At 50.7% G+C, this 13,945-nt stretch overlaps 1 protein-coding gene across 2 annotated transcripts; it reads left to right on the forward strand.

The window, feature by feature from the left end:
• Positions 1-2,267: 2,267 nt before the first annotated feature.
• On the forward strand, positions 2,268-9,086 carry DHRS2 (dehydrogenase/reductase 2). 2 transcript variants are annotated; one of them, XM_035260162.3, is made up of 8 exons: positions 2,268-2,439; positions 2,607-2,784; positions 3,272-3,373; positions 6,615-6,682; positions 7,586-7,637; positions 7,884-8,032; positions 8,303-8,358; positions 8,616-9,086. In XM_035260162.3, the coding sequence occupies exons 1-8, from the start codon at positions 2,300-2,302 to the stop codon at positions 8,780-8,782; spliced, it is 912 nt and encodes a 303-aa protein (XP_035116053.1). In that variant the 5' UTR covers positions 2,268-2,299; the 3' UTR covers positions 8,783-9,086. The 2 variants fall into 2 exon arrangements, with proteins under 2 accessions (XP_035116053.1, XP_002753693.1); XM_002753647.6 differs by having other exon boundaries at positions 7,884-8,018.
• The last annotated feature ends 4,859 nt before the right edge of the window (positions 9,087-13,945 follow it).

Raw genomic sequence — 13,945 nt, forward strand, 5'->3', positions numbered from 1 at the left:
GGACCATCCTTATCAGGGTTGGGTTTTTTCTCTAGGGGTAATTTTGGTGGCTTAACAATTCGGAGTTTATACCTGGCAAGTTTCTGCTCGGCTAAAGAGAGGTGAGGTGTGGTGAAGGCCAGAAAGAGCTCATTCCCCATGTCCCAGTCCAGCAATCCCGGAACCTGGCCATGGAGGCTGGCCCAGAAGTCAAGGTGTTGGAGGTTCACCTGTCCCATCTTATTTTTTCTGTTGCCCTGGATGCAGTGCAGTAGTGCAATCTTGGCTCACTGCAACCTCCAACTCCTGGGTTCAATTGATTCTCCTTCCTCAGCCTCCCAAGTAGCTTGGACTATAGGCATGTGCCACCATGCCTAGCTAATTTTTATATTTTTAGTAGAGATGAGATTTTACTATGTTGGCTAGGCTGGTCTCCAACTCCTGACCTCAAGTGATCCACCTGCCTCAGCCTCCAAAGTGCTGGGATTACAGGCATGAGCCACCTCGCCTAACCTGTTTGCTTCTTCTTAATCGTAACTGCCTCCCCACAGCTTCACCCCAGGAATACCCACTCTCCTGACTGTGGTGATCACTGCCCTGCATTTCTCTGTATTTTTGTCACCTGTTTGCCTTCTTAAGCAACATAGAATTAAGCAACATATTCTGTCACCTGTTTGCCTCTTAAGCAACATGGTCAGACACAAGAGAATGCATACTATGTGAGTCCACAAGTTTTACCTGTTGTTGAAACTCGTGGACTCACATAGTATGCATTCTTTTGTGTCTGAATTCTTTCACTCAACAATATATTTTTTTAGATTCCTTTATATTGCTCAGTGTGGCTTCAGGTCATTCATTTTCATTATTGTATAGTATTTCATTATAGAAATGCAGCACGATCTGTTTATCCATTCCACCATTAATAGGCATATAGACTTTGATATGGTTTGGGTTTGTGTCCCTGCCCAAATCTCATGTTGAATCGTAATCACTACTGTTGGAGGAGGGGCCTAGTGTAAGGTGATTGGATCATGGGGGCAGATGTCCCCCTTGCTGTTCTCGTGACAGTGAGTGAGTTCTTATGAGATCTGGTTGTTTAAAAGTGTGTAGCACCTCCCGCTTTGCTCTCTCTTCCTCCTGCTCTGGCTGTGTTAGATATGCCTGCTTCCCCTTCACCTACTGCTTTAATTATACGTTTCCTGAGGCTTTCCCAGCCATGCTTCCTGTATAGCCTGTGGAATTGTGAGTCAATTAAATCTCTTTTCTTTATAAATTACCCATTCTCAGGTCGTTCTTTTTTTTGTTTGTTTTTTGAGACAGGGTCTTGCTCTGTTTCCCTGGCGTGCAGCGGCACAATCTCAGCTCACTGCAGCCTTTACCTTCTGGGCTCAAGCAATCGTCCCACATTAGTCTCCTGAGTAGCTGTGACTACAGGTGTGCACCACCACACCTGGCTAATTTTTGTAGAGATAGCATTTCACCATATTGCCCAGGCTGGTCTTAAACTCCTGAGCTCAATGAATCTGCCCACCTTGGCCTCCCAAAGTGCTGGGATTACAGGTGTGAGCTATGGTGCCTGGCCTCAGGTAGTTCTTTATAGCAGTGTGAAAACAGACTAATACAGACTTGTTTTCAGTTTGGAACATTCTAAGCAGGCTTCTCTGAACATGTGTGTACAGTCTCTTGGTGCACACATGACCTCCCTTCTGCAGGATGCCACTTCCCTTTATAGAGTCAGAGATCTGTATTTTCAATTCTCTATACAATGCCAAACCATTTCCCAAAATGGTTGTACTTACCCTCTATCCAGCTATGAATGAGAGTTTCTGTTGATTTTGCTTTTTCAACTAGAAGCAGTTAATTAATAACTGGTATAATTATTTGTTGGTGCCTGGCATCCTCACTTAACCAGGACGCTGTATGGGTGGGGTCCAGGGGTGATTCTGTGGTTTACTAACATGTCCCTGCCTCCACTGCTCAGTGCCTGACACATTGCCAGTGCTCGATGTTTGCTATGCAATGAATGGAAAAATCCTCTCGGTCTACTGAATGTTGAGTCTCACATTTTAATCTGTGAGTAATTTCCCCAGTTTTATAGCTTAGGAGTTTTCATGGATTGCTTTCTTGACCTGAGGTTCACATGTTTATAATTTTCCCTAACCAGTCTGACTCTCTGCCACACTCTGTTGCTGGCCTTGTCTGTCTGGAGGAAGGGGGAGGGTAGATTAGCTTCAGGCTCACTGACTGTATCAGTGATAAGTGAAATTGATTCTTTCCCCCAGGCCTGATTCAGCAGGAAGCATCCCAGATACCAACCACCATGCTGCCAGCAGTGATCTGGGGCCACTGGGGCCTGTTTTATACCAGTGCTAGGCATTCTGTGAGGATGAGCAGCACTAGGGTAGACTGGAAGGGCATGCTGGCTAACCGGGTAGCTGTGGTCACGGGGTCCACCAGTGGGTGAGTGCCGGATGGCCTATGGGTCCTGGCCCCTCACAGGGTCCCTGGCTTCCACAAGGACTCAGGGTTGCAGAGCAAGACCCAGCCTTCTTTGCTGATTTCCAGGGTAGAGGAAGGACAGTGGGGAGGGGCTGATGCTGACTCATGTCCTCCATCTCTGCCCCTAGGATTGGCTTCTCTGTCGCCCGGCGTCTGGCCCAGGATGGGGCCCATGTGGTCATCAGCAGCCGGAAGCAGCAGAATGTGGATCGGGCTGTGGGTGAGCTGCGGGGGGAGGGACTGAGTGTTACAGGCACCGTGTGCCATGTGGAGAAGACTGAGGACCGGGAGCGGCTGGTGGCCAAGGTGAGGGGGAAGGCGGTGGAAGGACACACAGAGGGGAACATGAAGAACCTTTCCTTCGCTGCTCAGCCCTGGGAGGGGGGTGGGGGTCAAGAATGTGTCCTGAAACCATGACTGTGCCCAGGCTGCCTGAACCGACCTCACTGCCCAGAAGGTCTGTCAGGAAAGTGGCCTGTTTGTGAGAGGACGCTCACCCTATCTCTAGGCCCTGGGAGAAGTTGAGGAAGAGTCTGAAGCGGGTGAGGGAGGTCTCCAGAGGGACTCCTGGAGGAGACCTTCTTCTCTTGGGGACTGGCCCCAGGAGCCTGCCCTTGGGCCACCTAGGTCACTTTCCTTCAGGAGATTTTGGTTTTCTGTGGAGCCTTATAATCATTCCTGGTTGAAGCATCTGCTCTGCAAGCTTTGCCTGAAGGCCCTATGACCTCTGCTGCTCTGGGAGGGAGAGGCCTCCTCAGGCTATCTCCATACTCACCCAAGTCTTTCTTCATAGGCCCTGGAGCACTGTGGGGCCGTTGACTTCCTGGTGTGCAATGCAGCGGTCAACCCTCTGGTGGGGAGCACTCTGGGGACCAGTGAGCAGATCTGGGACAAGGTGAGAGGGCTCCCCCAGAGAGGAAGCTGAGGGCCTGATGCCAGCTCTGTGCTAGGCTCCAACACACGCCTATGCCCACCAAGATTCTCTGCTTCCCTCCGGAGGTTACTGGAGAAGCAGGCCATGAGTGGTAGTCCTGCCTGGCCAGCTGCCCCCAACAAAGTGCCTGGATGCTACTTTCTGGCTTGTTCGTTCTTAAATCTGGCCCCCACATTTTCTGTTTTCTTTACTCTTCTCATCCCTTTTGCATTTAATCATTCAGCAGATATTTATTGCTGTGTGCCAGGAGCCACCATTTCAGGCTCTAGGGATACAGCTGTGAATGGATAGTCAGAATCTCTGTAAGAGTCAAGCACTTCTATGTGTTCCACCCTTTTGTGGGGGCAGATATGGGTAGTGTGTTTCTCTTTGGTGACCTGTGCCTCAGGCGGAGACTCTGTCTCTCCTGGGGGGGAGGGCTCCTCACCGAGTCTCACACAAACCTGCTGTCAGGACCTGATCCAGCCATCAGCATTCTGGGGGCTCAGACATCCCAGCCTGCTGCAAGTCCACTTAAGGATTCTGCCACCTTGTCAACAAGGGTCCGGGACAGACCTTGTGAAATGCCTTGAAGCGCATGTTGGGCTTAGTTGTTCCTCAACGATCCTGTTCCTTTCACTCTCATGTTTTGTTCGCTGTTCTCTCTGCCAGAATGCATGGTGGTGAATTTCATTCTTTCTGCTATTGTGAGCATTCCCCAGTCTGCCCTAAGCGCTGGGTCAGAGCGTTTCCTGCCTGCTGGCCTGAGTGTGTTCTGCCTTCCCTAGCTCCTGCACTCTCATTTGCCAACATCATCTTCAGGCCGTCCCCTTCCTTCTATATGCCCTTGGCTGGGTGCCCTTGGCTACATCCTCAGAGATGATCTGAAATCTGAGCTCCCTGCAGCCCCTGCTGAACAGCTTCCCCAGGCTCTTTAGCTGTGTTCTTAATGCCTCCAAAGGATCATTTGAGTTTACAGCTGGGATTTTATTGCCGACAGTCTGCTAACCCTCCTGAATCATTTTCCTGTTTAGTGTCTCAGTTCACAGGATCATGACTCTTTTTTTCGAAACTGTTTGCAGTCATCCTTCCTGAATCTGGGGGCACATGCCAACAATGGACCTTACTTTCTCTGATTCTCCCCTGTTCTCCAAGGACTTGGCATTCAGTGGGCAATTCTGCATCACTGGACAGAAATCATTGATGACTTGTCCCCGATCACATCTGCCATCACCTCAGAGGTGAAGTTGTCACAGAATGAGTTTAGAATTTACCAGATGCTCTGCTTTTAACTAAATGCAGTTTTCAGTAGGAGTCCTGTAGGGAGAACTCCTTACCACCCATCTTATTCTTGAGCCAGTTTTGAGGCCATCTCCAGGCAGAGCCCTCCTTCTCTCCAGCAGGTTGGGAAACTTGTAATCTGTTACACCAGCACAACCACTTTGCCTCCATCCTTCTCCTGGCCTGGTGACTCTCCAGCATGTGCCCTCTTTCAGGCTCATGGAGAGTTCTCTGCTCAGGACTACTTGGCACACGGAGCTACTCTCCCTTACTTTCTAATGGGGCAGTTTTCTTCATCAAGGGAGGGAGTCTCACCTTTTCTTTGGCTTGGGTTTTGTTTCTGAGTCTAGGAGAGGCCGTACTTCAGCCCATCACTCAGCCTGATGCACATGGAGTTTTGGACAGACATCCTGTGGGCCAGCTGGGGTCTATTTTGACCAGGAAGCCCTTAGGGCTAACCTAACCCTCAATTCCTTCTTATTGGAGACCTCATGGTGGTACCCCTTTTCTGACATCTGGGCCACTTCTTGCAGTCATGGGGGGATCATCCCCCACACTGGAAACCTGTTGTCAAATGGGCCACAGCAACATTCAGCTGAAGTATTTCCCCTTCCCACATCCAAGGAATTGAGTGGGCGTGGGATCGGGGAGTGGAAAAAACAGTGGGCAGTCCTGGTCAGTTGCAGATGTGCAGTCTCATTCCCTAGAGATGCAGGATGCAGCTGACCTCCATCAAGACAGATCCCCACAGGAGGGATTCCTGGTGTCACATCAGTCCCACCTGGACTGCCCTAGCTCCCAGGCTCTGCCTCTGCATCTTTCCTGCCAGTTCCTCTCTCACTTCTCCCTGTTCCCAGATCTACAAGACAGAGCTTCCAAAGTGTCAGGATCTGTGTGACTTAGCCCAGATTCAGACTGTAGTCACAAGCAGGATCAGCCTGGACATCTAGCTCCCAGAATGATGATTCTTTGTTGTGTCTCTCACTTTGTCTTGGCTACAGGAAAGCTCAGAGCCAAGTCTGCAATAACTGGTGTGTGTAGGCCCTCACAGCCTGCATTTCTGTGACTGAATGATAGAATAAATGCTCACATGCTGTGAACTGTAGGCACTACCTCACTCTTGCTTTTTCTTATTTTTCTATACTGATTTTTCCTATTCTCCATTTCTTTACACATAGTACCTACTTGATATGTTTTATCCGGTTGCATTTGAGTATGCCTTAAATTCTGGGGGTCAAGGCAAGAACACAAGCAAATGAAAGCTCAGAGACAAAAGAGGCTCTTCCAGAAATCTCCCTTGCTCCTAGCACGTGCTTCCTCCCCATCAGGCTGTCTTCAGTCTTTCTCCAGAGGCCTCTGCTTGTTGTTGTTGTTGTTTTAAGAGCAGGGTTTCACTCTGTCACCCGGGCTGGAATGCAGTGGCAGGATCATGGTACACTGCAGCCTCAAACTCCCGGGCTTAACAGATCCTCCTGACTCCGCCTCCTGAGTAGCTAGGATTACAGGTGTGCACCACCACACCAGGTCATTTCAAAAATTTCTTGTAGAAACAGGGTTTCACTATGTTGCTCAGGCTGTTCTTGAACTTTTGCCTTGAGTGATTCCCCTACCTTGGCCTCCTAAAGTGCTGGGATTACAGGCATGACCCCCTGCCCCCAGCCCCATTTTCTTTAAAAGGCCTGAACATTCCCTTCCTCGTGTCAGTCCTGAACAATTCACATTTTCAGGACTCTGCTCACAGGCCTGTGATTTAGCCTGTCTGCCTATGAAACCATTAGCAAATTGGAAACACCTCTTGCACCAGTGAGAAGGGGGATCAATGTCTCACATCTGCACATCAATTGGGTCTGCTGCACAAATTATAGGGCTCCAAGTGTCTCATGACAGCAGGACCTGGGCTGACCATGTCTCTGCCCTCACCCATGTTCTGCTCTGATTTTAGATCCTAAGTGTGAACCTGAAGTCCCCAGCCCTGCTGCTGAGCCAGTTGCTGCCCTACATGGAGAAGAGGTACTGCAGGGTGGGAGTGGGGAGCAGTGGGAGTTGGGGACCTGAGGTGGGCACAGGAGTGGAGTCGGGAACAGCCAGTAGTGGGTGGAGGACATAAAAGGTCTCTCTGGGATCTCCACATCCCTCATCTTCTTGTCCTGCCTCACCCTGTGTGAGGCTGCCATTCCCAATCCCAGTGGCTGCAGGATGAGAGCAGTATTCCAGGGGCCCAGGCATAGTCTCCTTGGCCTTGAGATCAGCAGGTTTGGGACAAGGCTGTGCTTTAGCTCCTTGACCTTGTGGGCTGGTCATTCTCACCTTCCCTGCTTTCTGTTCTTACCAACTTAAAACCCACAACAGGGTTAGCCCCATTCCTCCCCATAGGAAAAAACCTATCCCAGACCCCTCCTCATGCCTGCCCTTGGTCTCCAGGGACCTTGCCTGTGTACCAGATCCTGCAGATCTGACTGTACTCCTCACAGACACACCCTTAGGAACTTGCTAGGGGCTGTCTTCAGTACAAGGAAAGTTCCTGACTGTCACTTCTGGTCTCCCCTGCTCCATCTGCTCCTTAGAGGTTACTCATTGATAGGCCTTCACCATTAGCCTTGGGTGAGTGCCTATCAATCTTCACCATGCCCACTCTGCTCTCTCCTTCAAGCACCTGGCAAGAGAGGAAGCAGAATACAAGGGTTCTGAGCATGGACACTGTATTTACGAAAAATAGGGATGGAATCCCAGCTCTGCCACATATTGGCTGGTACTAAACCTCTCTGAACCTCAGTTTCCTGAGCTGTGAGATGGGGATAGTAACAGGACCTATGTTAATTCTGTAAGGGTTGCATCATTTAATGACCGCATGATAGTTTCACCATTAGTGGTAGGTCGTTAGCTTTAGCTTCTCTGGTGCTTGTCTCATCTCAGGAGGGGTGCTGTCATCCTGGTCTCCTCCATTGCAGCTTATATCCCAAAAGTGGTAAGTGCTTGGTCCTTGTGCTCCTGAGTGGTGTAGGGTGAAGTGTAACTTTGTTCTCTTCCTTAGAGTCTCACAGGGAAAATGCCTGGGACAGACCCCCACCATCCTCCTGCTGCCCTGGGCTGAGCTTGTCTCCACATGGGTGGGAGGGCTGCTGGGCCTGTGAGATCCCTGCAGGTGAGAAATCCAGTGGATGCTTTCCCCCACTCTCCCATATCCTAATCAGTCTCTCAATTCCCTTCCCAGGAGCTGGGTGTCTACAACATCAGCAAGACAGCACTGCTGGGCCTCACCAGGACACTAGCATTGGAGCTGGCCCCCAAGGACATCCGGGTAAACTGCCTGGTTCCAGGAATGATCAAGACTGACTTCAGCAAAGTGGTGAGGATTGGGGTGTATCTTCCATCTTCCGGTCTGGCTCAGGGGAACCCTTCCCATTGGCTAAGGGATAAAAGGGTGACTGAATCCTCAGGTCAGCATGCCTATGACTGAAGTTCTTATTGTCCTCTGAACTCAGCAACGATGCAGTCCATCCATCCTGAGAAGATGCTGCTTCTTTTGAGAAGGGCAAAGCTGCTCTAGGTGCCCTGCCTGGTGGCCTTCCCGGGGCCCTGTCTATCCACTTGTTTTAGCAGCACTGACTCTCCTCTCTTCCCTTTGCCCAGTTGCATGCGAATGAGGCTTTCTGGAACTCCTTCAGTGAACATCATCAGCTGCAGAGGCAAGTGGAGTTTGGAGATCTGGTGGTCCATGTGTGGCTGGGCAGGGACAGTTGAGTATTGCAAGGGCAGATCCCTCCCTGTCTTCTGGCCATTCCTTTTGCTGAAACCTGGAGTCTACACTGCCCTGGAAGGTGCAAGTAGCCCTGCTATATCCACCTTGTTCCCCGTGGAGCCCACTCCCACGTATCATCCATGAGCCCCAGAGCAGCAGAACCAGAGTGAAAGATGCCTGACACTGTGTCCTCCTTCCATCCAGGATTGGGAAGCCAGAGGACTGTGCAGGAATCGTGTCCTTCCTGTGCTCTCCAGATGCCAGCTACATCACCGGGGAGAACATTGTGGTGGCCGGCTTCTCCTCTCGGCTCTGAGAGGGGTAGGGGTGGGGGTGGCTGTGCAGCTGTGGTCCCAGGCCCAGGAGCCTGAGGGGGTTTCTAGGTGATCATTTGGATCTGGAGACAGAGTCTACCATTCTTCCAGAATTTGGGGGCTTACTCATACTAGGCTTAAGGAGAAGAAAAACTTCAATATTCTCCTTAGGACCTCTCTGCAAGCCTGTTGTAGATTTGGCTGATCTAATCAATGTGTGGGGTTCTTGGTGTGGGGCTGGTGCTTTGAAGGAACCTTAAGGGAAAGGAATAGAAGCTCAGGCCTCTGAAGGATCTTAGCTCTTCCTCTCTGTAATTTGTGCTTTAAGCTTTTTTTTTTCCTAAAATAAACTCAAATTTATCCTCAAGTCTGGAAGCATCTGTGAAGAGTGGAGCCCAGGGCATCATGGTGGAAAGAGGCCTTTACCGCCAGCTCCCCTGAGCTTACCACAGACACATGGTGGTGGGAGTGAGTGCGCTGCCTCACAGAAGGCTTTGTGTGTGCTCCATTCTCTGAACTGGGCCTGCTGGGGGCTCAGCAAGGTGGTGGTCAGCGATAGTGGAAAGATTCTGGGATTCTCCCCAGGGGTCCTCCAGGCTAGTGCTTCTTAACATTTTCTGGGCCACACAGGACTTTGAGAACCTAGAGAAAACAATTACACTGAATCTTTTTTTTTTTTTTTTTTGGTGAGATGGAATTTCACTCTTGTTGCCCAGGCTGAAGTATGATTGCATGATCTCTGCTCACCGAAACCTCTGCCTCCTAGGTTCAAGTAATTCTCCTGCCTCAGCATCCCCAGTAGCCAAGATTACAGGCAGGGGCCACCACACCAGGCTAATTTTGTATTTTTAGTAGAGATGGGGTTTCTCCATGTTGCTCAGGCTGGTCTCAAACTGCTGACCTCAGGTGATCCACCCTCCTCGGCCTCCCAAAATGCTGGGATTACATGTGTGAGCCACCACGCCCAGCCCAGTTATCACAAATCTGCATAATTCCAGTTAGAGGAGAGTAGTCAGAGCCGACGTTCCTCTTGGGGCGAACACACAGCTGTCTTGGAAAAGGCCCTGTGTATTGTCCTGAGTCATACTCAGGGATACCACCCTGTGTGTATGCATACCCAGGCTCAGAACAGTGGAGAGGGAACAGTGGTCCATGAGTCATCTGTGGCCCTGAGTACCTCTCTTGCCACCTGTAAGTGTTGTCCTGAACCAGTGCAGAGGGAGGAACTGAGAAGGCTTCCAAGCTGACCCTTGGCCTTGGTCTCATGGAAACCCTTCGACAATGCCTCCTCTCTACACCACCCAGGGAACGGGTCCTTGTAGTGTGAATAGTTAAATTACAAAAGCATTTGTGCATCTTACTACAGCTATGCATTGTGCCAGGCAACCTGGAGAACACAGACATAAATAAGACCCAACCTCCCTCCAGTTCCTTCAGTCTGGTGGGAAAACAGAAGGTATAACGCTCATCAGAAAATGAGCCAGAACATGTTTATTCATTTGATACATTTACTGAGTACCACTCTGTGCCAGGCACTGAACACAACAAAGACTGCCACCCTGTGAGCTCACATGATAGGAGAGACTGCAATAAATAACAAACATATTAAAAATAACATACATAGTGTTAGTAGGTACAGAATAAAAAAGGTAAAGAGTAGGGCAGTTGAGGGTGTGGGCAAGCCAGTGTAGGCACATCATATGCAAATCATCATGGGATCACGGAGGACCATGGCTTCCAGTGAAGCTGGTGGAGGTGCCATTGGGGCCGAGACCTACTCATTAAACATAAGAACAAATTGGGTTGCCAGAATGCTGTTTTTCATTGGGAAGGCCAGGATCTGAACTGGTGGGACTGCTAATGGTGAAGGGATAAGCACACCTCTTGGCTCCTCAAGATATAGACAGAGATATTATAGTAATGGACAAGACCAGAGTATGGATGTGTTTTTGGCCCTCCAGATCCACTCCCCACCCTTCTCTGCCCTGCATGGTGCTGGGCTGACCTCTGCAACACATCATGGAGGCTCCCTTGCCCTCAGGCTCCCAGTCCATGGTAGAACTGGGAGGGCATGTTTCTCTGGCCTCCTCCCTGAAGGCAGCGGCTGTGTGCGCCTAGGATTATAGCTCCTGTGCGGCCATTCCCACCCCCCAACCACCAACTGGCTCTCTCCCTGGCCCCTTCAGGCTAGGAGTCACTGTTGCTAGTTCCTGGCTGCTTCACTACCCTTTGCTGGTTCCTTTAATCTTGCCCACCTACTATTCTTTCATTCCATTCTCTTTAATTACTTCTTTGAATGTGGCCTGACAGGGGAGCCACAGCCAGGTCAGAATGGGGCAACCCATTTTGTAGGTTTAACTACTGAAATCTTTCCAACCATCCCCATTCAGGCTGCCCTGGCCTCTTCCTTGGGTTCCTCTGGGCATTCCTATGACTCAGCAGCCAAAGGGTGAAGAGCTGACATAGCAGGGGCCCCAGACTTGCTTCCTGTGTGGCCCAGGCCCTGCAGTAGAAAAGAGGTAAATGCAAGAAGATCTCTGGAGGTGACTGGGACCCCCTGAGCATCACCTCCCTCCTCCTGGCCTTCTGCATCCAGGCTCCCACTCCTTCCCAAGAACCCCATGGAAAGGAAGAGGAATGCAGTCACTTGGAGGTGAGTGGTAATTTCTCACTGGAGCAGAGACCACTTTTTACAGCTCCCCAATGTCCCTACTTCCAAACCTGTTTCTGGATGTTGATGGGGGGAGGGTTCTCTGGCTGAGCAGTGCCTGGCCCTGTCCAATGCTCCTTCTATTCCCACTGTCTTATTTTCTCCCTCCTTCCTCATGGAATTGGGCCACCTGCAGCTTCTGTGCTGGGCCTTTCTAAAACCAGCTCTCCCTGCCTGGACATCTGTGCCATATCCAGGCTGCCTACCCTGGAAGGTAGGCACTACCATGCGTCAGCCTCAGGCCACCCATCTCAATGGTCTGCTGAAGGAATGTTTTCTTATGGAAGCACATCCCTCAGCCTGGTTCTCCAGAAAGCACAGCTGGATGTCAAGGCTCCTGTGGCTTCTGTAGGAAGACAGGAAGAGCCAGAATTAAAACATGGGCTCCATTCTGTAGCCCTCCATGAGCCTTGCTGGTGGAGTAAGTCCCCTGGTGGAGTCCTTGCCCCAAACCTACCCTGACTAAGCAGTAAGATTGGGAGCCTCAGTTTCCAAGAAATGGGGGTCCCCCCAAATCCTTCCTGACTTCAAGGTGTGTGAGTCTCATCTAATATTTGGTTCACAGCCCTTCTTCATGCAGCAAATGGGTCTGAATCCCTCCTATGGCAGTGTATGGGGGTATCCCAGGGTCCCCAGGGAGATTTAAACCAGCTACTGGGCTAGATGGAACTTAAAAAGAATCGGGACTGAGCAGAAGGCTGTCCGAGTCACCCAGCGCCCCATACCTCTTCCAGTGGATGAATTTATAGTGAAATCAGGCAACACCGACACATGCTTTTTCTAGCCAGTCAGCAACTCTGGAGCGAGGATGGAGGAAAATGGATAACAAGGTCTTCCTGGGTTTGGGACATGTCCAGGCCACAGTTCATGCCAGGATGTCACCTGAAGTGGCCCAAAGGAGGGATCGGATCTCAGTGCAGGGGATGGTGGGGATCCGAGTTCATCAGCCACCCAAAAGCATAAGGGCTCAGCACTGAGGCTTCAGTCAGTGTGGGGAAGTTTCTACAGGCCTGGATGAGCCGGGGAGGCAGAGCAAGGTGTAGTAGGAGATGCAGCAGACAATGGAAGACTGAATTCTCCAGATGAGAAGCCCAGGCCCAGAAAGGTGGCTCACTCAAAGGTTCCGCAGCTCTGGAACCACCAAAGCAGTGAACACGGCTCTGCCACCCAAGCTCCAGTACCATGACCTTCTCCTACACCTTCAGGGCTGAGTGCAGAGAAAGTAACCAAGCAAAATGGGACAGTGTTCTGAAGGCTTGCAGGGGAGACACTGAGAGTGGAGAGATTGGCTGCAGAGAAGCTGGTGGATCTGCAGTTTGAAAGCAGTGCGGGGGACCGACCCGTCTTCCCTGCAATGAGAATAGAGAAAATGTGGACTTCCTAGGTAAGAGCAGAGAGATGTCACCAAGACAGAAAGCCCCATCGCTATACAATGGGGAGAAGAGGACTTTGCACACAGCCAAGCAATGCTCAAGGAAGGGATTTGGAGTCCTGGTGACAGGTTGTGTGTTTGTGTGTGTGCACATGTGTGTGCGTCGTGTGTGTATGGTACAGTGGGACTGACCTTAGCGAGGCGAAGGGCTGGAGAAAGTGCAGGTGAGGATATGAGAGGTGTGGAGGGGGATTTGCACTCAACTGATGGCTTTTGCCTCTTCCTTTAATGAAATACCCATCCTGGGCACAAGCTGTGCCCAGCCTTTCAGGGTGAGGGGGTAACCCTAGCTGGGAGGGGAGTAGGGGACAGAGAGAAGGGAAAGCCTCTGTGCTCTGACTCAGCTCCTCCATGCTGCCATGCTCCTTGGGTTGCCCTGTGCCTCATAGCCCTCTAAGTGGGCAGAGGGCAGTGTCTTGCGGCCTAACTGGGTAGGGTGAGGACAAGGGCTGGGACTGGTTGAGTCTCCCATAGTCTTCCTCAGGCCGAGTTTCCAGCACAGAGGCTATGGGTTGTGCATAACCATGCACATGTGCTTCCTTGGGATAAATCACCTCAGTATTTGTTTGGTTTCCAGCAGCCTTGGGCAGTACTGAGATCCTTTTATCTAGGCAAATCAGTGAGAAACAAAAAACAAAACAACAGCCAGAGGGTTTCTGCTGGCTTGGAAGAGCCTGTGTGCTGGGAAGGAGGAGGAAATGGAACCCTGGAAGTGATGAAAGGCAGGGAGCTTACAGCTCTTCAGCTGTGGGCAGAGCACCTCAGGATGGGCCAGACTCTGGGTGCTGGAGTCAGAATAGCAGACTCTCCACTTTGGGAGCACTTTGTTGCCTATATATACATTTTAGGTTAATCCCCTTATCGCTGATCCCTTAAAAGAAAGGGGCAAAAGTCCCGGGGCAAGGGGGAATTCTAGAGTGTGCAAGGATGGCCACAGATAAGCATTCTGGTAAACTGGGGTGATGGCATTCCAGCCCAAGGGTTCTCTGGTGACTCCCCAGGTAACCCATGCTTGTTTGGATGTTATCCTCACCCCCTCAAATAAAAAGGGCAAGCTGCAGCCCCTGACCCAGTTTTT

This window comes from Callithrix jacchus, chromosome 8 (genome assembly GCF_049354715.1).
Source record: "Callithrix jacchus isolate 240 chromosome 8, calJac240_pri, whole genome shotgun sequence".
Taxonomy (NCBI): Eukaryota; Metazoa; Chordata; class Mammalia; order Primates; family Cebidae; genus Callithrix; species Callithrix jacchus.

Coding starts and splice junctions, on each gene's coding strand:
- DHRS2 (XM_035260162.3), top strand. CDS start 2,300: ATGCTGCCAGCAGTGATCTGGGGCCACTGGGGCCTGTTTTATACCAGT. Junction 2,440..2,606: donor GTCACGGGGTCCACCAGTGG/GTGAGTGCCGGA, acceptor CTCTGCCCCTAG/GATTGGCTTCTCTGTCGCCC. Junction 7,638..7,883: donor CAGCTTATATCCCAAAAGTG/GTAAGTGCTTGG, acceptor TTCCCTTCCCAG/GAGCTGGGTGTCTACAACAT.